This window comes from Microtus pennsylvanicus, chromosome 19 (assembly GCF_037038515.1).
Source record: "Microtus pennsylvanicus isolate mMicPen1 chromosome 19, mMicPen1.hap1, whole genome shotgun sequence".
Taxonomy (NCBI): Eukaryota; Metazoa; Chordata; class Mammalia; order Rodentia; family Cricetidae; genus Microtus; species Microtus pennsylvanicus.
This window is the reverse complement of record NC_134597.1, coordinates 12,801,313-12,824,571: the sequence shown is the minus strand read 5'-3', so window position 1 is coordinate 12,824,571 and position 23,259 is coordinate 12,801,313. Positions and strand designations below refer to the sequence as shown.

The 23,259-nt window shown below is 43.3% G+C and overlaps 1 protein-coding gene across 2 annotated transcripts in view; it reads right to left on the bottom strand.

The window, feature by feature from the left end:
• The window catches only part of St7 (suppression of tumorigenicity 7), a 234,468-nt gene extending 223,134 nt beyond the window's left edge, over nt 1–11,334 (bottom strand). For both annotated transcript variants that reach the window (XM_075953409.1, XM_075953410.1), the window contains exon 1: nt 11,049–11,334. In XM_075953409.1, coding sequence (XP_075809524.1) covers nt 11,049–11,199 — 151 coding nt within the window. In that variant the 5' untranslated portion in view covers nt 11,200–11,334. The remainder of the gene's footprint in view (nt 1–11,048) is intronic.
• Between the last annotated feature and the right edge of the window lie 11,925 nt (nt 11,335–23,259).

The following is a 23,259-nucleotide window of genomic DNA, read 5'->3' as shown; positions in this document are numbered from 1 at the left end:
AAGATAACATTTAAATTTTAAGCATCTATGTACTAAACACAAGGGACACCATTTTTATAAAGGAAGCATTACCACAGCTAAAATCACATATTGACGCTCACACACTGATAGGGGTATACTTCAATACTCCACTCTCACCAACAAACAGGCCATCCAGACAAAAACTAAAGAGAAAAATACTGGTGCTAACAGACATTATAAACCAAATGGACCTACCAGATATTTACAGAATATTTCACCCAAACACAAAAGAATATACCTTCTCCTCTGCACCTCATGTAACTTTCTCCAAAACTGATCACATACTCAGACACAAAGCAAGTTTCAGCAGGTACAAGGAAATTTAAATAACTCCTGGCTTCCTGTCAGATCACCAGGGATTAAAGCTAGATATTATCAACAACCCAAAGCTTACAAACTCATGGAAACTGATCAGCTCTCTATTGAATGAAAAATGGGTCAAGACAGAAATTTTAAAAAAAGAAATTAAAGACTTTCTGAAATTCAATGAAAATGAATACACAGCATACCCAAAGTTATAAGACACAATGAAAGCCACGCTAAGATGAAAGTTCATAGCACTAAGTGCCTACATTTAAAAAAAGTTAGAGAGATCTCATACTAGCAACTCTAAAGTAAACCTTAAAGTTCTAAAACAAAAAAAAAGCAAACACACCCAAATGGAGGGCTGAAATCAATAAAATAGAAATAAAGAGAACAATAAGAAGAATCAATGAAACAAAGAGTTGATTCTTTGAGAAAATCGGTAGTCAAACCCTTACCCAATCTAACTAAAAGATACAGAAAGAATATCCAAATTACCAAAATCAAAAGTGTAAATGGAGACATTACAACAGACAAAAAAAAATCCACAGAATCAGAAAGACATACTTAAAAATCTATACTCTACCAAATTGAAAAATCTAATAAAAAATGTACATAGTTACACTTAGAAAAGTTAAAGCATGATTGGATAAATAATTTTAAATAGAACTAAAACCCTTAGTGAAATTAAAGGGAAGGGCAGACAGTTTTATCACAGAATTCTACCAAATTTTCAAAGAAAAATTAATACCAATACCCTTTAAATTATTTTACAAAGTGAAACAGAAAGAACATTGCCAAATTCATTTTATGAGGCCACAGTTACCCTGATACCCAAAACCATATAAAGACTCAATAAAGAAAGAGAATTATAGACCAATTTCCCTTATGAACTTAGATGCAGAAATATTTAATAAATTGTTACAAAACAAAGAACACATCAAAAAATCTTCCATCATGATCAATTAGGCTTAATTCCAGAGATGCAAGGATGGTTCAACATATAAAATTCAGTAAATGTAATCTACTATACAAACAAACTAAAAAGAAAAAAATACATAAGATGCTGAAAAGGCCTTAGACAAAATCCAATACTCCTTCATGATAAAATTCTTGGAGAGATTGAGGATACAGGGGACATACCAAAACACAAGAAAGGCAACTTACAAAGAGCCAATAGCCAACATCAAATTAAATGTAGAAACTCAGAGTAATTACATTCAAATCAGGAACAATACAAGGTTGTCCGCTATCTTCATATTGATTCAATTTCAATATAGTACTCAAAGTTTTAGCAAAAACAATAAGACAACTTAGGAAGATCAAGGGGATACAAATTAGAAGAGAAGAAGCCAAAGTATCTTTATTTGTAGATCATATGATTGTATACATAAGTGGCCCTAAATTTTTCACTAGGGAACTCCTGAAGCTAACAAACACTTTCAGCAAAGTAGCTAGACACACAATTAACTCAAAAAAAAATCAGTAACCCTATATACAAATGACAAGTACTGAGAAGAAAATCGGGGAAATAACACTTTTCTTTTTTTTTAAGTTATTGTATGTGCATTGGTAAGTATGTCAGGTCCTCTGGAACTGGAGTTACAGACAGTTGTGAACTGCTGTGTGGATGATGGGAATTGAACCTGGGTCCTCTGGAAGAACAACCAGTGCTCTTAACCGCTGAGCCATCTCTCCAGCCCTAACACTTTTCACAATAGCCTTGAATAATATAAAACATCCTGGGATAACTCTAACCAAGCAAGTGAAAGACTTATATGATAAAATCTTCAAGTTTTCGAAGAATGAAATTGAAGAAGATATCAGAAGATGAAAAGATCTCCCAGGCTCATGGGTTAGTAGAATTAATATAGAAAATTGGCCATTTTTACCAAAAGCAATCCCATCAAAATTCAAACACATTTTTTTTTACCTTGAAAGGACAATTCTCAACTTGATATGGAAAAACAAAAAACCTAGGATAGCCAAAACAATCCTGACCAATAAAAGAAATGGTGGAGGTATCATGATCCCTGATTCCAAGTTATACTACGGAGCTATAGTAATAAAAACTGCATGGCATAAAAGCAGACATGTTTATAAACAGAACTGAACTAAATGCCCTGACATAAATTCACACACCTACAGACACCTGATTATTTTATAAAGAAGCCAGAATTATACAATGGAAAAAAAGGAAGCATCTCCAACAAAGAGTGCTGGTCAAACTGGATGTATACATATAGAAGAATGCAAATATATCTGTATTTATCACTCTGCATAAAACTCAAGTCCAAGTGGACCACTAACCTCAAGATAAAACCAGATACACTGAACCTAATAGAAGAGAAAGTGGGAATTAGTCTTGAACACTGGCACAGGAGACAATTTTCTGAACAGAATACCAATAGTATAGGCATTGAGAACAACATTTAATAAATGGAACTTCAGGAAACTGAAAAGCTTCTATAAGGCAAATGACACTGTCAATCAGACAAAGAGCAGTCTATAGAATAGGAAAAGATTTTTATCAACTACACATCTAATAGAGGGCTAATATCCAAATTATATGAAGAACTCAATAAATCAAAAATATCAATAAACCAAACAATTTAATTTAAAAATGGAATACAGGTCTAAACAGAGAATTCTCAACAGAGGAATTTCAAATGTCTAAGAAAGACTTAAAGAAATTTTCAATAGCCGGGCGATGGTGGCACACGCCTTTAATCCCAGCACTCGGGAGGCAGAGGCAGGCGGATCTCTGTGAGTTCGAGACCAGCCTGGTCTACAAGAGCTAGTTCCAGGACAGGCTCCAAAGCCACAGAGAAACCCTGTCTCGAAAAACAAAAACAAAAACAAAAACAAAAAAAAAAAAGAAATTTTCAATATCCTTAGCCACCAGGGAAATGCAAATCAAAGCTACTTTGAGATTCCATCTTACACCTGGCCGCGTGGCTAAGATCAATAACACAAGTGACTGGTGAATGCTGGTAGAGGCTGCTTGTTTGTTTCCTGGCCACCCAAACCCTAAATAATCACTCAGAAACTATATTAATGAAATCACTGCTTGGCCAATCACTTAAATGCATTGCTAGCTAGCTCTTCTATCTTAAATTACTCCATTTCTAGTGATCTGTGTTTTGCCATATGGCTGTGACTTACCAGTGTCTGTCTCCTCCAGCAGCGGCATGGCATCTCATTGACTCCGCCTACTCTCTCCTCCTCTATCTGCTTGGAATTCCCACCTTGCCCTATTCTGCTCCACTACAGACCCAAAACAGCCTCTTTATTAACCAATGGTATTCACAGCATACAGAGGGGAATCCCACATTACCTCCCCTTTTCTGTCTAAATAAAAAGGAAGGCTTTAACTTTAACATAGTAAAATTACTTATAACAAAACAGTTATCAAGCAAGAATTATAGTTACAATATTTAGTCCATCTATACTTAGCAAATTAAGGAAAATACTCTATAATTTATCCTATCCTTGTGAGTCTAAAGTTTTATATCTAATCTACCTTTTAAAATTATAAAACTGTCTTTCTTTAATTCCATCAAAGACTTCAGAAGGATATAATATTACCTAAGTTAACAGGAAGTGCATTGTAAGAAACTTCCAAAACTCTAGAATTGACAGAGACATCTTGCTGCATGGACAGTCGCCCAAAGTTACACTGAAACACTTTGGCATTCATCTTCAGCTCACAAGCCCATAGTATCTAGCAAACTTTTCCATGAAGCAGGAAATTTCAAAGACAGTTCTGCCTATATTGGCAGCTTGTCAGTCACTTTCTTCTGTGTCCTGCAGAATGCCTGGCAGACTCTTTCATGAAGCAGGAACCCAAAGGACCGTCTCATCTTTAGGCAAGTTCAGCAGTTCTCTGTGGGTCCTGCATGTACAGTTCATACAGCATAACATCAAGCAGTTGAGGAAAGAGCAGTTTCTTGCCCAAATGGCTAACAAACTCTATAAAGAGCCTCTTCAATGCCCATCTTCCTCTTGAAGAAATTGGTGCTGCCAGGAGCAGATGTGTCTCATTGTCATGAAAAGTCCTAAGTTTTTAAAACATTTTAAATGCCATATTTTGTTAGTCTTTAAAAGGCTTGAAGAATAACTATCCATCTGAAATATATATCTGTATATCTAAAAAACCTAATTATCATGACTACAAGCTTGACTATTATAGATGACTATCTATTAACCTTCATTTCTTAATTATACACTACATTTTTAAATGAGCTGCACAAACATAATACCTTAGTCAAGAGCAGAAATATACATATAACAAAATTGACCTTAAGTTTGTGTCAACAGACCAAGATCCATACCAATGCAAAGTATTCATATCTATAGCATATCCCCCTTTAAATGAAAATAAGCATTTATAAACAATATTTAGGAATTTGAGCATAGTTCTCTCCAAACCGCTTCCTGTTTTTTGTTGGGCAAAGTAATTTTAGGGGTTTACAAAGACCTTTCAGAGGGTCTTGGTCCATCAAATCACATTAGTAAGAGAAAGGAATCCAGAGATTCTCATCCTCTGTGGAAACAAAAGCAGAACCTTTTTTCCAAAGCAACATATATTTAGACCCAAATTTTGAAGTCAAGATATCTATAAAGGATTTGTGTTGATTTAGCTTCGCAGCCCATTCAATGAAATATCTCTCTGTACTTAACTTATTCACAGTCAAAAAATTCAAAGAAGCACTCGGGAGGCAGAGGCAGGCGGATCTCTGTGAGTTCGAGACCAGCCTGGTCTACAGATCTAGTTCCAGGACAGACTCCAAAGCTACAGAGAAACCCTGTCTCGAAAAACCAAAAAAAAAAAAAAAATTCAAAGAAAACACAATAATATACATAATCTAGATTCTCTGTGTATTTTCCATCTTTACATGGCTTATGTTTTGACTCCTTTAATCTATGACTGGCTATGTTCTGTCTCTTTAATTTATATTCTGTTTTATTTTTTTTTAAAAAAATCATTTAGTTCTTTGTATAACTATTTCTTCTCTCTCCCAAGCCTCTGTATATTTATCCAACACCATGACCCATTTAGAGGTCTTTTCCATCTGGATCTGTCTTGATTGTGTGGGTATCTGTTATCTTTTCTGACCAGGAGTTATTTTTTTAAAAAAAATGCTAAGTGGGCATGGCTAGGACCAACTCCATGGCACTGCCTGTTGGCTCCTCCCAGTCCAACATGGAGGATGCATATTCACTGCCTCTGAGAGCCATGCACATTGCCCTATCTTTAGGATCACAGCGTGTCTGTGTTACCATGAAGCAATTTGTAACACACTGCTCACAGACTCCATTTAAGTGCTTAGCCTCCTACAAGAGGCAGAGCTGTTCCTGCAACTAGCACAAATCAGGAAGCCACCTTTGGAAACTGCGTGGGTTTTTTGCTGTTAATGCTCAATAGGAAAGACCTCTCTTAAAGGAGCCATGATGCCCCTGCTTGACAGCTGCAAACAGAGCCCATTCCCCGCCCCCCCCCCAAAAAAACAACTACCAAGAAGCTGCATTTGGCTCCCATTTCTTGTGGGTTTAGAAGCCCTCTTTTATTTTTCTCAAGTCATTCTGTTGGTAGATGCTGCTTGTTTGTTTCCAGGCTGTCCAGAGCAAAAATAATCACTCAGAAATTATATTGATTAAATCACTTTTTGGCCAAAAACTTAAGTGTATTGCTAGCTAGCTGTTACATATTAAATCAACCCATTTTTATTAATCTGTGTATCGCGAGGTGGCTGTGGCTTACCAGGCAAAATTCCAGCATCTGTCTCCTACAGAGACTACATGGTGTCTCACTGACTCTGCCTCTCTCTCTCTCTCTCTCTCTCCCTCCCTCCCTCTCTCTCTCTCTCTCTCTCTCTCTCTCTCTCTCTCTCTCTCTCTCTCTCCCCCTCTCTGCCCCCCCCATCTATCTGCTTGGAATTCCCACCTTGCCCTCTTCTGCGCTGCAAGAGGCCCAAAGCAGCTTCTTTATTAACCAGTGGTATTTACAGCATACAGAGCGGAATTCCACATCAGGTGAAGATGTGGAGCAAAGAGGACATTCCTCCACTGCTGGTGGAAGTGCAAACTTGTACAGCTACTTTGGAAATCAATATGGATTGTGCTCAAAAATTGGGTGTCAATCCACCTCAAGATGCAGCTATGCCACTATTGGGCATATACCCAAAGCACACTTCATCCTACCACAGAGTCACTTGCTCAACTATATTCAATGAAGCTTTACTCATAATAAACAGAAACTGAAAACAACCTAGATGACCCTCAAGAGAAGAACGGATAAACAAAATATGATACATTAATAAGTGTTGCAGCTAGGAAGGAAAGGGATCCTGGCAGTCAGGAACTAAGGAATACTGGGTGTTACAGCTCGGGTGAAGAGTGCTTTAGCAGTTGGGAGCCAGGGAATAGCACAAACCACAGTAAGCTAGCACTTACAGCCTTGCTCTAGGGAAGGTTTCCCCAACGTGATAGCTCTGCTCCAGCAAAAGAGGGCTTCCCCAGGGAAGTTACAATTTGGCTCTCCTGCTCCAGAGTGTAGCAACTCTGTTCTGCTAAAGGAAGGCTTCCCCAGCCAAAGTGTTACAGCCCCGCTCAGCTACATCTGCTCCAGCAAAAGGTCTTCACCCAGACCTCACTCAAGAGATTTTTGGGGAGGGAAGAATCCTGGAGAATGGCTGCTCTGCCAGGGTGAAAGAAGAGCAGCTGCCTAAGGCTTATCTAGAACTTCTTAGGAGCGGAGTTTGCCCAGGTAGAAGAGGGATTGGTTAGTTTAGTTGGTCAGAGGCAGAAATGGCTGATTTCAGAACCAAACTGTTTTCTTTCGCTGGCCCTTTTAAGGCTTTTGGCTCTAGTTTGGGGGCCAGGGCATATTTCTTTCGCTGACTCTGATTCTGGGGACAAAGTGTGTTTCTTTGGCACTGGTTTCAGAGTCAAGATGCATTTTGTTGGTTCTGGGTTTGGGGTTAAAACATTTCTTTCACTGGCTCAGGTCTCAGAACCAGAGTATGTTTCTTTCACTGGCTCTGATTTCAGAGCCAGGGTGGGTTGGTTGGCCTTTTTACCCTACAACATTTACACAATGGAGTATTACCACAGTTGTTAAAAACTAAATGACATCATGAAATTTACAAGCAAATGAATAAAACTAGAAAAAATATCATTCTGAGTGAGGTAATCCAGACCCAGAAAGACAAATGGTATGTATCCACTCATAAGTGGATATTAGATGTTCAATAAATGATAACCAAGCTACAATCCATAGACCCAGAGAGTTTAAGTAAAGAGGAGAGATTTGGGGAGAAACACATAGGTCTCCCTGGGAAGGGGAAATAGAATAGGGTGGATTTGGTGTGGGTGGGGATGGGAGAGGGAGGGAAGATGGGATGAAGAAAGAGAGTATAGGGAGAGATGGCCAGAATTGAGAGGCTTTGGTGAGCAGTGTGGAAGCCTAACACAATCAAAGCCTCCTGGAATCTGTGAGGGTGATCCTAGTGAGGACTCCTAGTAATGGGGAATACAGAGCCTCAACTGCCATCTTTTGTTGCCAGGCAAGGCTTCCATTGGTGGAACTGGGTGACATTCAGTTGAGTTATTGACTGAGGGGGTCCTGTGGAGATTCCCAAACTGAAGCTGATGCTAGGACAAAGGGCTGCTCTCCAAAATCTGACAGTGGAGCCCCATTGCTGAGAACAACAGCTCACTGAACAAGGAGAGGTCCAGCTGGTACCATGTCCAGAAGAAAAACATGGACACTATCCTAGCCACAAAAGCTGTGATCAACAATCAGTGCTGCCTGTAAGATGTGCTGGAGCAATGGTGTCACTGAATTTGTGGGAGGAAGTCCATGCCTCATATTGCTTGGATGGCCAGGAACCAGAGACTGGATTGCCCAGAGATCTAAGGTAGAACCAAACATGACCTGTTGTGGGAGCTGCAGGCTGGCGTTCCTGCCACCCAGCTCCCGGCCACCAGCTAGCTTTATACCCGAAATAACAACACACAAGCTGTATTCTTTTAAACACTGCTTGGCCCATTATATCTAGCCTCTTCTCGCAACTGGACTAGCCCATTTCTAATAATGTGTGTAGCACCCCAAGGTGCGCTTACCGGGAAGATTCTAGCCTACGTCCATCCTGGGTCGGAGCTTCATCGTGTCTGCCCCAGAGAGGAGAGCTATCCAGTTTGAGCTCACTTCCTCTTCCTCCCAGCATTCTATTCTGTTTACTCCACCTATCTAAATTTTAACCTATCAGGGCCAAGGCAGTTTCTTTATTTAACCAATGACCTTCCTCCATCAATGACCTATCTATTTTATCAATAGGTTAAAAACAAAAGGAAAACAACAAAAAAAAAAATCAATGACAAGATTCCCAATTAAAGAGCCTTCAAAGGCCAGCTGGACCACAGGGGCAGTTGCTTGGAGGTATGCAAGCTAGCCCGCAAGTTCTTTCATTATAGAAAGTTGTTTCCATGGGAAAGAGAAATTGGCAAGGAATGGAGGGAAACAAGTTGACAGGAATCTTCTGGCAGTCTTCCTACAAGAACTTCTCACTTTTACTGAAAAGGGAAGAAAAATGCCATCCAATGTCTGCCATTGCCTTTGAAAACCCTAATCTTAGCTGTGGTGGCTCACTGCCACAGTTGGCTGTCTGAAGATCCGTGCTAAAGTCTTCCCTCGTTTGCTGTATCCTCACAGAAATAGCAGAGAGGTGCGTATTCTCCGTGTGTTTCTCTTTTTGTCTCCCTTCATGACAAGAATGTGCAAAACCCCCAGGACAAACTGAGGTCCTGTATCACAGAAGAAGGGGGCTCCATAGAGAGTCTAGGAAGACCCAAGCCAGACAGCAAATTTCCTCATGAGTCTCAATTACAATTGTCGCTATGCAAACCATCTGTGCAGTCTAGTGCTGCTTGGGTGTGGGGTGAAACTCCAACTATCTTCCTGAAAAACCATCCCTCTTAATAGGTATCTTGCTTCCTGTCTCTGTTCTGTATAAACTGTTAGTGTGTGGCTCTCTGCACATGTTCACGTATCTGTATGGATGACTACTTAAGCTAGTTTAAGCAAATGCGGTATACAAATGCGTGTTCTAAAATAAATATCAATGTGTAGTATGCAAAATGTTTTTAAAAATTCTACAACCAATTTTCTGGAAGGAAAAAAGTGGGGTGCACCTTCTAATAAATCGGTGATAAACCTATTTAAACTTGTTTAAAGAATAGGCCTTTGAGAATAGACTCTGGTCACTAGTCAATAGAGACATACAAAAATGCCTTACCCTACAGCAGTGGTCCTCACCCTTCCTAATGCTGCGACCCTTTACTACATACAGTTCCTCATGCTGTGCTGACCCCAACCCTAAAATTATTTCGTTGCTACTTCATAAGTATAATTTTGCTGTTACGAGTCATAATGTAAATGTCTGATATGCAAGATAGCTGATGTTCGACCGCTAAAGATTCTCGACCCACAGGTTGAGAACTACTGTCCTAAAGCAAGGATAGCAGTAAGGTGACAAGCAGCCATGCCAACAGATTAAAAAGCCTGAAAACCAAGATGTTTGCAATAATCAGATCCCCCAAGAAAGCTGAGCATCCCCTATTGAAGAGCGAGATAATTCTATATGCCGAATCCTGTCTGCCTCCCAGGGAGACCATCCAAAGGATACTATGAAAGAAGCATAGTAATTTGACCACATTAAAGGACGTTTAAGTGTTAAAAGATTATGTCCAAACAAAACAAGTACATTGTGGCAAGCATCTAAAAGGGTCTACCTCCCACTCGTCTCCACCCACAGGTATGGTCATAGGAAATGCATTTTCAACCTTGGTCTCGCAGAGCATGTAAATTAAATGAGAGAAGACACATATATGTGCATGCGTATCTATTTCTGCAAATCAGTCAGAACTGTACAGACTTCCCCGAGTAGTGTGAGGGGGGGAAAAGGTGTATCTCCCTTGAATCCACAATAATTTGCAAACTTGAAGGGCTATACGTGTTCCTTCAAAGTACTTTTTGTTTCTGAATTGTCTCTGGGCTGTTCTTAGCCCTGGTTTGGCATGGTTTTTAACAACTGGGTTATCTGGCTGCAAGTTTATCAAGACCCTAACCGCCACACGCACACTTGTTTTGCCCATCGCACTTTAGAGCGAGCTCAGCAGAGAACATAAAAACTTCAACCGGGGACGTCAGAAATCCCAGATCCCCGCGCGTCCGCGTGTCCCCTGGACATTCCGTTGGGTGACCTGACACGTCATCCCTGCTCCTGGCAGGACCTACAGACATGCCCTCCCGATCCACCTCACAGCGACACCCCGCGGGCCAAGGCTCCACTCGCGACCCGGGGAGCGTGCGCCCACAGCCCGGGCCACGCGTGGGCCTTCTCCGCGCAGCACGGAGCAGGACGCCTGTCGCCGCAGTTCGGACGCTCGAGCCCCGGGTGAAGCTCGGGAGCTCTCGGGGCTCGGCGGGGGACCAGCCAGGGGGCCGCCCGGACACTCTCGCGCGTGGGGTGGCCGCGCGCCGCCCGCCCCTTGGCACCGAGGGCCCGCCAAGGCCGCGGGGCTCGGGCCGCCACCTGAAGCAGCGCGTCCCCGCGCGCGCGCGCCGCCGCCGCCGCCGCCACCGCCGGCCGCGACCCCGAGCGAGCGACTTGCACTAACTTTCCGGGGCGGGGGAGGGGCGGCCGGGCCCCGGGCCTGACCTGTGCTCAGGTTGTCGTTGATCCTCAGCGGCACCCGCAGGATGTAGACCAGGAAGAGCACGATGAAGAACCACACGGTCCACAGATAGGTCCACGACCACACGATGCAGGACTTGAGCTGCTCCAGGAAGCCCGCCGCCGCCTCGGCCATCTTCCGGCGCTGCTGCGGCCCGCCGCGGCGCTCGCTGGCTGCCGGGATGATTCACCGGCCCGAGGCACCCGCTCGAGCCGCCGCCGCCACCGCCGCCGCCACCGCCGCCGCCAGGGCCCCGCGCCCCCGAGCGCGCTCGCCCGCTCGCCCGGGGTGCGGCGGGAAACCGCGCGGCCTGCGCTCCGAGCCCCCGCCGGTGGCCTTCGTGGAGCGGTCACGTGGGCCCGGTGCCTGCACCCTCCCGGGCCATTTACACTTCTTATCCTAGTATTTTAGGAGGGCAGCCCGGCCGCCGCCGAGGGAACCACTGACGTAACAGCTCGCGCGTGTAGGGCGCTTCCGAGAGCCGGGCGGGTTCCAGACTTTGTAAGGTCTGGGTGAGAGCCTGCAACAGTTGCCAGGGCCCCGATTGTATACCTAGGGAAACTGAGGTACAGAGCGCTGCAGGGGAGCCAGAATTCAGTTGCAATCGAGAGCTCCGGGATGCAGGGTCTTAAGGCTCTGTTTCTCTCCGGACTCTTGCTTACAGGCATCAATAAAACCCAGAAGAGCTAGCAGAGCTGCACTCCTGGTCAGTAGGCCTGAAGGGAAATCTTGTTTGCCTTTGTTCCAGTTGCTATTATATTTTGTTTTCTAGCAGCACTAGGAAGGGCTTTCCAAAGAAATTGACAGCATACATTTTTTTTTCTTTTAATCGCTGCTTGGCCCATTTCTATCTAGCCTCTTCTAGGCTAACTCTCGCACCTAGACTAGCCCATTTCTATTAATCTGCTGTAGCCCACGAGGTGGCTTACCAGGGAGATTCTAGCCTATGTCCATCCTGGGTCGGAGCTTCATTGCGTGCATCCGCCTGGGAGCAGGGAGCATGGTGTCCCAGCATACATTTTTTTTTTTTTTTGGTTTTTCGAGACAGGGTTTCTCTGTGGCTTTGGAGCCTGTCCTGGAACTAGCTCTGTAGACCAGGCTGGTCTCGAACTCACAGAGATCCGCCTGCCTCTGCCTCCCGAGTGCTGGGATTAAAGGCGTGCGCCACCATCGCCCGGCTCAGCATACATATTTCTTATCCTCGTATTTTTTGAGTGATTGCCAGTCAAACAATTTTTCCTTGTTTTTGTTTTTGTTTTGTTTTGTTTTCAGATAAGCAATTCCCTAGGATAAGTTTGACATTCTTCATTTGAACCTCCTGAAGAAGAAAAAAAAAAGAAAATTGTGTGCTTTTTCCCATGGCTGAATTAGTTAGTGTATTTCATACAAGGCTTTAGATGACATATCCAAGTCTGTTTCTGTCCATAAATGATATGGCTTTTATTGTATTTATGTTAATAAAGCAAGAACAGGCTGTTCCAACTATAACCAAGACATTAAAATTCATCACCGAACAGAGTATTTTATTACAAATTTTACGTTCAGGCTCAGAATGCACTCCCTCAAACTGTGACACTCTGGGCCACCGCGCTAAGTGATTTGCGCTAAGTGATTTGAATGGTAGGAAATTGTAAAGGCCTCAGAAGCAAAGTGTCTCTGCACGCCCAATCTTTCACCCCTTGCTTGTCCTCCAAAGCAAAGTCAACTCCCAGAAGCCAAAATTCCTCTTCTCTAAGGTGAGTTGTAGAGACTAGAGGGCATCCTCCGCAGACCAAGCCGTAAAACCTAGGAAGATCATCTCTCCCTTCCCTCTCCTCCTTTGAAGGCCCTCATTCTAGGACATTCTGCCTCATAAACCTAGGGCAGGAGGAATGTCAGGGAGAGGCTGAGAAGGTCCACTTCCCCTCAGCCAATAAGAATGTGGACACTCCCCCCTATTCCCCCCTAGCCTCTCACTATCGCACACCTGAGCTCAAAGCGTTTTCTCGGGGTCTTTTAGTCTTCGTCTCCGGCAGCTGCTGTGTCATGGACCGCGGTGGTTAAAATGCATTCGCCACGCTTTCCTCTTGCCAGCCTGTTTGAGGGGGTGTTGGCCGTGCCCCTTACAATGGCTGTGGAGAGGTGTAACATCTTTTGGCTCCTTCAAGCACTCGTCGTTTCCTCCACAGTAAAGCAAGCGGAGTGAATTTTCACCGGCGGAACCCGTTTACGTAATGGAACGGCCACGTTTTTTCTGCGGTTCCAGTCTCGTTCTCCGCTACCGTTGGCTCCGCACATGCTCTTTTTCTATAGTGAAATGCAGGCTCCGAGGACAGAGAACTGCTTCCTGCCTGCTTTTGGCATAGTCACTTATGACGGCGCACTGCCATGTGATTTTTTTAAAAAATCTATCGAAGATGCCTAGAGTCTTCATAGAAGAGAAGAACATGAATGTATTTTATGTGATGCTGAAGGAACCCACAGAAGCTCTGCAACTCACAGAAGAAGGTATCGCTGGCTGAATTCACGTAAGTGAAGAATTAGGGGAACTACTGGGTTTTTCAGTTAATAAACCTCTGTGAAGGGATATGAATATGGCTCACTTAAGCTACTACTTTCCACATAGCTGTTTCTAAAGGGCCGGTCTAGCCTCTGCTACTCTCCAGCGCCTCCCCTGGTGTGCTGCCAGAGGTGGGGGCGGGAAGTGACATGCCTCTGTGCTTCAAAATAATAATAATAATAATAATAATAATAATAATAATAATAATAATAATAATAATAATGTAAGAGAGTGCGGTCTGCTGCACCCTTGGACCACTAAAGCATGGTGGAGCGTGGCCTATATACAGAGAGCGCTGAGTACTTGGGACTGAGCCTCATTTTGCAGGGCCTGATACCAACACTTATTAGCGACTGCAGTTGCCTGGCATTGTACACAGTAGAGAAAACAACCAATCACAGGGAAGTGGGGATTTTAAAAATGCTGATATACAATTGATGGAATTTAGCATGACGGGTTCGGGTGGCCACTCAACTGCACTAATGAAAAGTCAGTCTATCTGGGGACTGTCTGTGAGGGTATTTCCGGAAGAGCCTGATGAATGAGCCTGGGTACGTTCGATGGAGAATATTCACCTTCAGTGTGTGTAGTTAGCATTCAGGGACCCGGAGAGGTTAAAACTAGAAAAGAGTGTACTCATCTCCCAGAATAGAGATAGGCCTTCCTTACCTCTCCTATCGTCCTTGGCCACGAGAACTCCAGGCTTCCTGGACTCCAGGGCCAGCGCCACCCTCGGGCCTTCAGCCTCCAACTGTAACTTGTAGCATGGGTTCCCTTCCCGCGATGGGGCCATGACCTGTGAAATTAGAATGAGCTATGCCACCATCTCTCAGGCCCCCCTGGTTGCAAGAAAGCCCTCCTGGGAACTTCTCATACTGTAAAATATATGAATAATTCCCTAGTAAGTCTACTTCTCCTTTTTCCTTTCCATTTTCAACTGGGCCCGAAGACATCAAGATTCAGATCATTTCTGTTTGTTCCCCAGCCATAACCTTCAGTCGCAGCTTAATTTTTTCACACGGAGAACCAGACACAGGGAACCAGACAGCGGGCTCCTACCGCCAATCTTACCATGACCTCCCCATTATCTACCTAACGTAGGAAATCTAGACGGTATACAGCACCGTAAGCAGGACACTTTGCCAACTGCTCTGTACCACTGCCTGGGGAGAGCAACTTTAATATACAATCCCGTACATAGAGAGAATGCATGTTCATACCCAATATATGCATATAAGCTGAACAGAGAATGAATGAGAAAAGAGATCTTATGGATGGACTCGGGGCAGGTGAGCTGGGGGCAATTGGGTTGGGGGAAGGTGGACTGGGGGCAGGTGGGCTGGGGACAGGTGGGCTGGGGACAGGTGAACTGAGGGCAATTGGGTTGGGGGAAGGTGGACTGGGGGCAGGTGGGCTGGGGACAGGTGGGCTGGGGACAGGTGGGCTGGGGCATGTGGAATTTGAGGGATCAGGTTGGAGAGTGGATGAAGGGTACTGAAAGAGATGACAGGAAACTGGGGGGGGGGTACATTTTGGGGTCAGGTAGAAACCTGATGCAAGAGAAATTCCCAGGAATCTACAAGGATGACCCCAGCTAAAAACAGCATTTGTGGTTGCTTAGCCTGAACTGACCATCTCCTGTGACCAAGAAGGACTTCCCGTGGAGAGACTGGGACACTAGCCTATCTACATAACCTTTGACCTACAGTCTATCCCGCCTATCTGTGGGGATTTGGTGGTGGAGGTGGGGTGATAAGGGTGGTGTAGAGATTGTGGGAGTGGTCCAGCCTCAGACCCAAACTACGAGAGTGAACCCACCCCTGACACTGCCTGGAGCGCCAGGACCCAGAGGTTGGATGGCCCAGAGATCTAGGATAGAACCAAACATGACTGGAGAAAAAAAGTGTCAGCATTATGATGCCTGGTGGAATTCTGCTATACTCATGGATTGGTGACTGTCCCAGTTGTCATCAGAGAGTCTTCATCCAGTAACTAATGGAAACGGATGCAGAGACCCACAGCCAAGCACCGGGCAGAGCTCCTGCTGAAGAGAGGTAGACGGATCGTACAAGCAGGGCAGGGTGGGCTGGTGTCAAGGACATCACAAGGGAACCCACAGAATCAATCAACCGGAGCTCACAGGAGCTCAGAGTCTGGACCAACAGCCAGGGAGCCTGCATGGGACCGACCTAGGCCATCTACATATGTGTGACAGTTATGTAGCTTGGTCTACTTGTGGGACTCCTAGCAGTGGGAGCAGATGCGATCCCTAATGTTTTGACTGGTTTTGGGGACCTTATTCTTCATACTGGGTTACTTTTCCCAGTCTTAATACAAGGGAGGAGCTTTGTTCTACCTCAGCTTGCTATGACTTGCTTTGTTGTTACCCATGGGAGGCCTGCTCCATTCTGATCAGAAACAGAGGAGTGGATTGGGGTGGGGGGTGGGGAGAAAAGAGAGGGGAACTGTGGTCAGAATGTAAGATAAATTAATAAATTATTAATTAATAAAAATTACATGATGAGCTAAAGTCTTTACCATTTGTTTCCCTACTCCTAACAAAGGTATCTTAATTTCTATGCAAAGTTCTTTACTGACAAGCCAGGCTCAGGAATGATCATTCATCGGAATGATCCTACATCCTCAGAATTCCTGGTTTGTTTTCAAATGTGGGACCAAGCGCTCAGCCTCATCTCTTATATTAGTGGCTTTTATATAGACAGAAAAATTCTCATGGCAATAACACAAAACATTCTAAAATAATCAGAGCTTGGTATTATAAGTATTATGAAGACAATAAACCCTATTTCCTTCCCAGAAACCTACAACTGCCAATGAAGGGTGATTCCTCATTTTCAAAGAAAAGCCAAACCATGAAATTCTACTGAAAAGAAATAGAGAAGTCAGCACAGCCTTCTCGTTTACACCCTACAAACATAATTGAAAGAGGAGGTCAGATGAGTGAGCTGTACAACACACACACACACACACACACACACACACACACACACCACCCTAAGAGATCAGAAGTGTGAACCCTTTGGCATTCTGGCACATCACTTGCTTCTAAAACACATCATGACAGCAACAACTAGCCCACACTCTTCAAATATTCTGTCTGTTCCTACCATGGCATTCAGTCTCTCTCTTCTTGGAAGATGCAGATTAGTGTTTCCGTTGCACAGTAAATGCTATATTGCTAACATGATCATATTTTATTCTTGACGCTCAAACTCAAGATTTTTAATTTATTTGAGTGTGCATGTGTGTGTGTCTGTGTGTTGAAGGAGTTAATTCTTTCCTTCCACCAGGCAGATTCTGAGTATGAAACTCAGGTCGTCTGGCTTGGTGGAAACCTTCTTTACGTGCTAAGCCAACTCACTAGCCTGAAATATCCACTTTAAAAATACAATCCGTGGCCTTGTTGCTTTATTTTAAAAACTGCATAATTTGGGTCCACAACTGTCTCAGATTTCTAGGGCCAGAATCACAGCTACACACGTCAGGTTTCGCGGTCATGCCCGTCCGACAGATGTAAATACCCAATTCAATGACATCTTTGCCCTGGAAGTCAGACAGAAGAGTAAGATAATGTTTGAGAATTATCAGTAGATTTAAGAAAACCTACTAGCTCACATCTGTTTTTACTAACAGCATTTATTCTTTAATTTCTGCAAACCGGTCCTATCATTCTAAATAGGGTGTACTGCTCTCTACTTGGTTACGTTACATTTATTCTGTTTTCATTTCCAATATGGACTACAGTATTTAGTCAATTCCAGCAGAATTTTTATGATCATAATTAACCTAATATTTTTTAAGTAGAGGAAGTCACTTTTTTTTTTGTCTCAAGGTATATTTCAGGCTGGGAAGGTGGTTCACTAGTTAAAAGCATTTACTGGTCTCAAGAGTTCCTAAGTTCAGTTCCCAGCAGCCACCTCACATTAGGTGGCTCACAACTGTCTGTAACCCTAACTCTAGGGGATATTACACACCTTCTAGCTGCACAGGCACCTACACACATTTGCATACACATACACACACACACACGTCAAAATTTAAAAAAAAATATTTCAAGAAAGTATTAAATAATTTGACTTCACATTACCTAAGTTAACTGTATTTCCAGTGTGAGTTGTAGCCTCTCTTCTCCACAATGCCTCAGAAAACTCATCCAGGTTTTCATTTTCCCCTGTATTACAATGCCGTTGCCTTGTAGCTAAACTGAATACCAAATGCATATTAAACTTTAATGGCTTTTGTGTCCTTGTGGCTAATGGAAGTTACTGACTATGGGTCATACCCGAAGCTGTTACTTCCCTTCAGCTTTTTCTTCCCCTCAAAATTATCATCATAAAACCAGTTTACAGTACAGTTTTGTCACTTGTAACAAGTATGAGCTGAAGATGTCTACGTATACACAAAGAAGACAGCTTGAATTAACTTGTCAAATATAGCTTGGACAAACTAGAGTAGATAATGTTCTATAATCTAAATTTAACATTTTTCACTTCTGTTTCTTCTATTCATTGCTTAATACACATTAATTTTTTTTTTAAAAAAAAGGTACTTGTTTTGCAACTCAACATCTTTCCTGAGCCTTCAATTGCTGGTGTTAGAAATATGGACCACCTGGTTGTCAAAAATGTGTTACGTGACTGTTTCTTGGCCCATTTTCCTTTCCTAGATCACTTTATGGAGCTACCACAAGTATGGTCTACTAAGCAGAACTGGAATGAGTATATTGAGTTGGAGGGCAGTAAAGGATAAGGTAGTGGCTTGATTTCTTCATCTCTCCACAGGAATATTTTCTGCACTTCACAAATGGAAGCCCTGTATGGTTTTCAGTTAAGGACCCAATGCATGTCCACAACAGGAGAGACACTGTACCTTGAGAGGACAAGAGAGATGTTTCCAGTGTAGAGGTTGCTACACAAACATGGGAACCTACGTCTTGATTCCTAGCAACCAAACAAATGACAAGCACAGGGCTGCACATCTATAAACTCAGCCCTGGGTGGCATTGGGGGTCAGAGGCAGGCAATCTTTGAGCTCAGGACTGGGCTATCTTGCTGGTCAAGTTTCAGGTTCAGTGAAAGACCCTGTAAAAATGCTGATAATAAGGCAGAGAATGATCCAGGAAGACACCAATAATCAACACCCACACATACACACGAAATTCAGTTCAAGGGAGAAGTATGCAACAGATACGTGAACCAGTTCCACATCATGGAGAGAATTCTGACAGAAGTGGAACCAACCACCCAGCCTCGTCTATCACATTAAAGCCCCAAATAAAAAACCCTGTATTGTCTTGTCAAAGGGGATTCTTGAAGAAGGTGGAAGGCTGCATGACCAACTCATACTGCTTCCTTGGAACTTGCCCATTTGAAAAACTGAAAGTCTCATGTCTGGGAAACCCCAGTCATAGCTGGGCTAAAAAAATCTCTGTGTTGTCTTTCTTTCAAGTTTTAAGCCAAGTCTGGAGGCATGAGAAAAGCTATTTTCTTTACCTCCAGATGGATTTTCTCTCCTCAACCACTTTGGGACTTTATTTCTGTCTCTTGTCTACTTCTGTTTGTTTGAGACTGAGTCTTGATACCTGTTGGGCCTGGAACTCACAGAGATCGACCTACCCACTGGGATTAAAGGCATGCACCACTATGCTCAGCTCTTGCCTACTTTCCAAATCTGTTCTCAGCTGTTTAAGCAAACATAAGTTATGTCAGCTTGTTATTCTTTCAAGTGCTATTTGATACCAAATATCAGAGCCATAAAATAGAACAATGCATCTGACATATTTCCAGATATCACTATAGCTTAGGGCTCAAGGGCCATGTAACAATCTTTAATAAGGTGACAAATTTAATTCTATCATGCGGGTTAGGTAAGAGCAAAAATTTGTGGGTATCCTATATCTCTTCAATTAAGAAGTCACAAGAGAATGTATCTGTAGAAAGCAAAAAGCCAAAAAGAAGCATGCTTTGCTCTTTCAATATTTAGTACTTATTCATTTGTTATTGCTTTATTTTACCCTAGAGAGGAAGTGCAGTCCTGTGCAACTTAATGACAAGACTTGTTTTGAGAAATGTGCTTTGCTGAGCAATCTCATTATGGTGCCAACACCATGGAGCCACCGAAATGGCTACGAGCGCTAAGAGGTATAACCTTCTGGGATCCGCATTGCACTTGCGACCTGGGGTGAACTAAAGCATCACCGTGTGACACATGAATGTAACAGGGCCAAGCTTAGGTTTAGTAAGAAGGTAGAAGCCGTGGGCACGGTGGTCCACAGCTCTAGTCCCAAGCAAGACCTTTAGAGGACGGCATGCTACAAATTTGAGACCTTTCTGAACTATGAAACAAATGCCACGACCACTGCATCTATAGAACGAGACACTTTTGCTTGTTTGTTTTAAGCATGGGAAAGAAAGTCAAAACCTTGAGCAAACTATGCTTTACAGAACTAAAGATTGCCGCTTTAATCCTGCCCACAAAATACTTCGAATTCAAAGGGTTTCAGATGGAAAAGGCAAGAGTAAATTCAAAATAAAGTAGATATGTTATGATTTTAATTGTGATGAATAGAGGGATTTATTAAGTAAATGGCATTAAATAAATAGGCAAAATTGATATCCCAACTTTGGACAAGAAGGGGAGAAACCATTTCCCCTAGGAAAGAGCATACCAGTTGATTACCCAATACATATAAATTACATTAAATGTATTGAGCATGTTATATTCATATATTTAGAAATACACACACACACATACACACAAAGCAATTAAAGAAAAGGAGGCCATGGATTTGAAAGAGGGCAAGTGAGTATATGGGAGAGTATAGGGGGAAGAAATGGAAGGGGGATGGTGTAACTATTATATAACCTTGAAAATTATATATATATAATTTTGATCAGCAAGAAAAGTGATCTAAAGTAACTTCCAAAGTATGCATATTATTTCATTTATGTTCCAAAGTTAGTATGTTCCAAAATGTCAAACATACTAAATACACGGTAAAAATAAACTCATAGATATTTAAAACCTGAACATAGCCATGGCCCTACAGCAGCCAGGGTCTGAGTTGACGCCCATGACTCCGGTTGCAGTTGAGGGCTGTGTGCCTGGGGTCTGGTCAGCCACCTGAGACCATGTTAGCGCTCAAGGATCGTGCTGCATCCAGGGTCATACAGATCTGAGTGGCCTGCCTAAGTGGTATAGTGACCGCCTGGCCAGAGCTGCTGCTGAGGACCATGTCTGTGTTCGTGGCCCTACTGCAGCCAGCGTCTGTGGTGACGTCCATGGCTCCTGTTACCATCAAAGACTATTTGGATGCCTAGGGTCTAGGTTGCCGCCTGGGCTATGCTAGTGCCCAAGGGGCACACGGCCACTGCTGTCATGCTGATCTGAGTGGCCTGCCCTGTCACCTAGGGCCATAGTGACACCCAGGCCCAGCCTCTGCTGAGGACCATGTCTGATTCAGTGATCCTACCCACAGCAGAGATCTGTGGCAAGGTATATGGCCAGCAACATCTGAGAGCTTACATTTCCATCCACAAACCAGAAGAGCTGGTACAAAGTGGTGTGAGCCATGAAACCTGAAATCCCGCCCCCAAAGACAGACTTCCTCTGGCGAGGTCACACCTTCTAGTCCCTAGATCGTCCCCAATGGAGACCAGGTATTCAAATGCACAAGACTTACAGGGAACCACTCACTCAAACCGCCACAAGTGTGCTGGTTGTTTTTTCTTAACTTGAAACAGGCTGGAGTCATCTAGGAAGAGGAAACCTCAATTGAGGAACTGACTACCAGATTGCCCTATATGTGTCTCTGTGGGACTTTTCTAGTTCTCTCTTTTTAAAATGCACTTATTTAATATGTATAATATGTATGTCTGCATGCCAGAAGAGGGCACCAGAAATAGGTACATCAGGGCATTAGATGTTTGATAGTTACTGGGAATTGAACTCAGGACCTCTGGAAGAACAGGCAGTGCTCTTAACCTCTGAACCAACTCTCCAGCCCCTTTATTCCTCTTTTTACTTAAAATTTTATCATAAAGAACTTTTGCAGATAAGTTAGGAAGGTGGTACACGCCTTTAATCCCAACACTCGGGAGGCAGAGGCAAGTGGATCTCTGTGAGTTCAAGGCCAACCTGGTATACAAAGTGAGTTCCAGGAAAGCCAGCGTAGTTACACAGAGAAACCCTATCTGGAAAAATAAAAAATAAAACATGCAAATAAAAAGCTTTACTCGGAAAGATTAACCAGACTCCAAGTCTGTACTTCTCCATGAACATCGGTGTAGTTAGGGCATGCATCCTGAAAAAAATGCAGCTTCACACTGGGTTTTCCACTTTTACTGTCAATTACATTTTTATATATTTATACACCATGAAAATAAAACCAAAAAACAATAACAGAGTTAAAACTGGAAACACAATTAGCTTTATATACTTTCATGACTGGTGTTCATTATCTTGATTATGATTGATGCATCATTCTCCTTACTATTGATGGAGGGAAGCCCACTGTGGGTGGTACAGAGCAGGCTGAGCAAACCATAGAAAACAAACCAGTAAGCAGACATCCTCCGTGGTCTCTGCTTCAGTTCCAGGTCTTCAGGTTTCTGCCTTGAAGTCCTTCTGTGCTTTCTCTCGAAGAGGACAGCCTTTGTGTCAGGGCATAAGGTATAGGGGGGATCTAGACTTGAAGAAAGGGACAGGGAAAGGAGAAGGCTAAGCAGAGAGGCAAATAAGACAAGGGAAATGGTGCAAGAGAATGAGCCTTGCCCGGAAGTCTATCATGTTACAGAAAGCAGTAGAATTCATGACTTAATCAGTAGTGTCTCCACCACTGTGACCAAATGGCTATCAAGACAGCTCCAGGGAAGGCTAGTTGTGGCTCACGACCTGACAGTGCATCATGGCGGAGGAAGCACGGTTGTAGTGGTGGCAGGATCTCAGGCAGCTTGGAAATACCCAGAAGGGTCAGGAAACTATAAAGCTCTGGCCCCACCGAGACCGACTTCTTCCAGCCGGACCCCATCTTGTAAAGGTCTCAGAGCTTTCTAAACCAGCACAGCCAGGTAGGGACCTACTGTACAGACACACAATCTTCTGGGGGGATATTTTGCACCCAAATCATAACAGAAGTATTCATCCTTTCTGCATGAAATAATCTATTTTTATATTTTGCTCTAGTTTGGATTTCATTTGATTATGTCCAAGGGTCCATCGTAGGAAACCTTGAACCCAAGAAAGCCCTATTGAGAGGTGTTATGGAAACTTTAAGAGGCAAGACTAGTAGGCACTGTTTTATAAAGTAATTCCTGGAAGAACCGACCTTAATTCTTTTTTTGAAAGATTTCTTTTATTTTTATTTGTTTGTGTCTGTATGTGTGCACACGCATTCATGCAAGCATGTGTGTGCATGTGTTCATGTGTTCATTTGTTCATGTGTCTGTATGTGTGCACATGCATTCATGCAAGCATGTGTGTGCATGTGTTCATGCGTCTGTATGTATGCACATGCATTCGTGCAAGCATGTGTGCATGTGTTCATGTGTTCATGTGTCTGTATGTGTGCACATGCATCCATGCAAGCATGTGTGTGCATGTGTTCATGTGTCTGTATGTGTGCACATGCATCCATG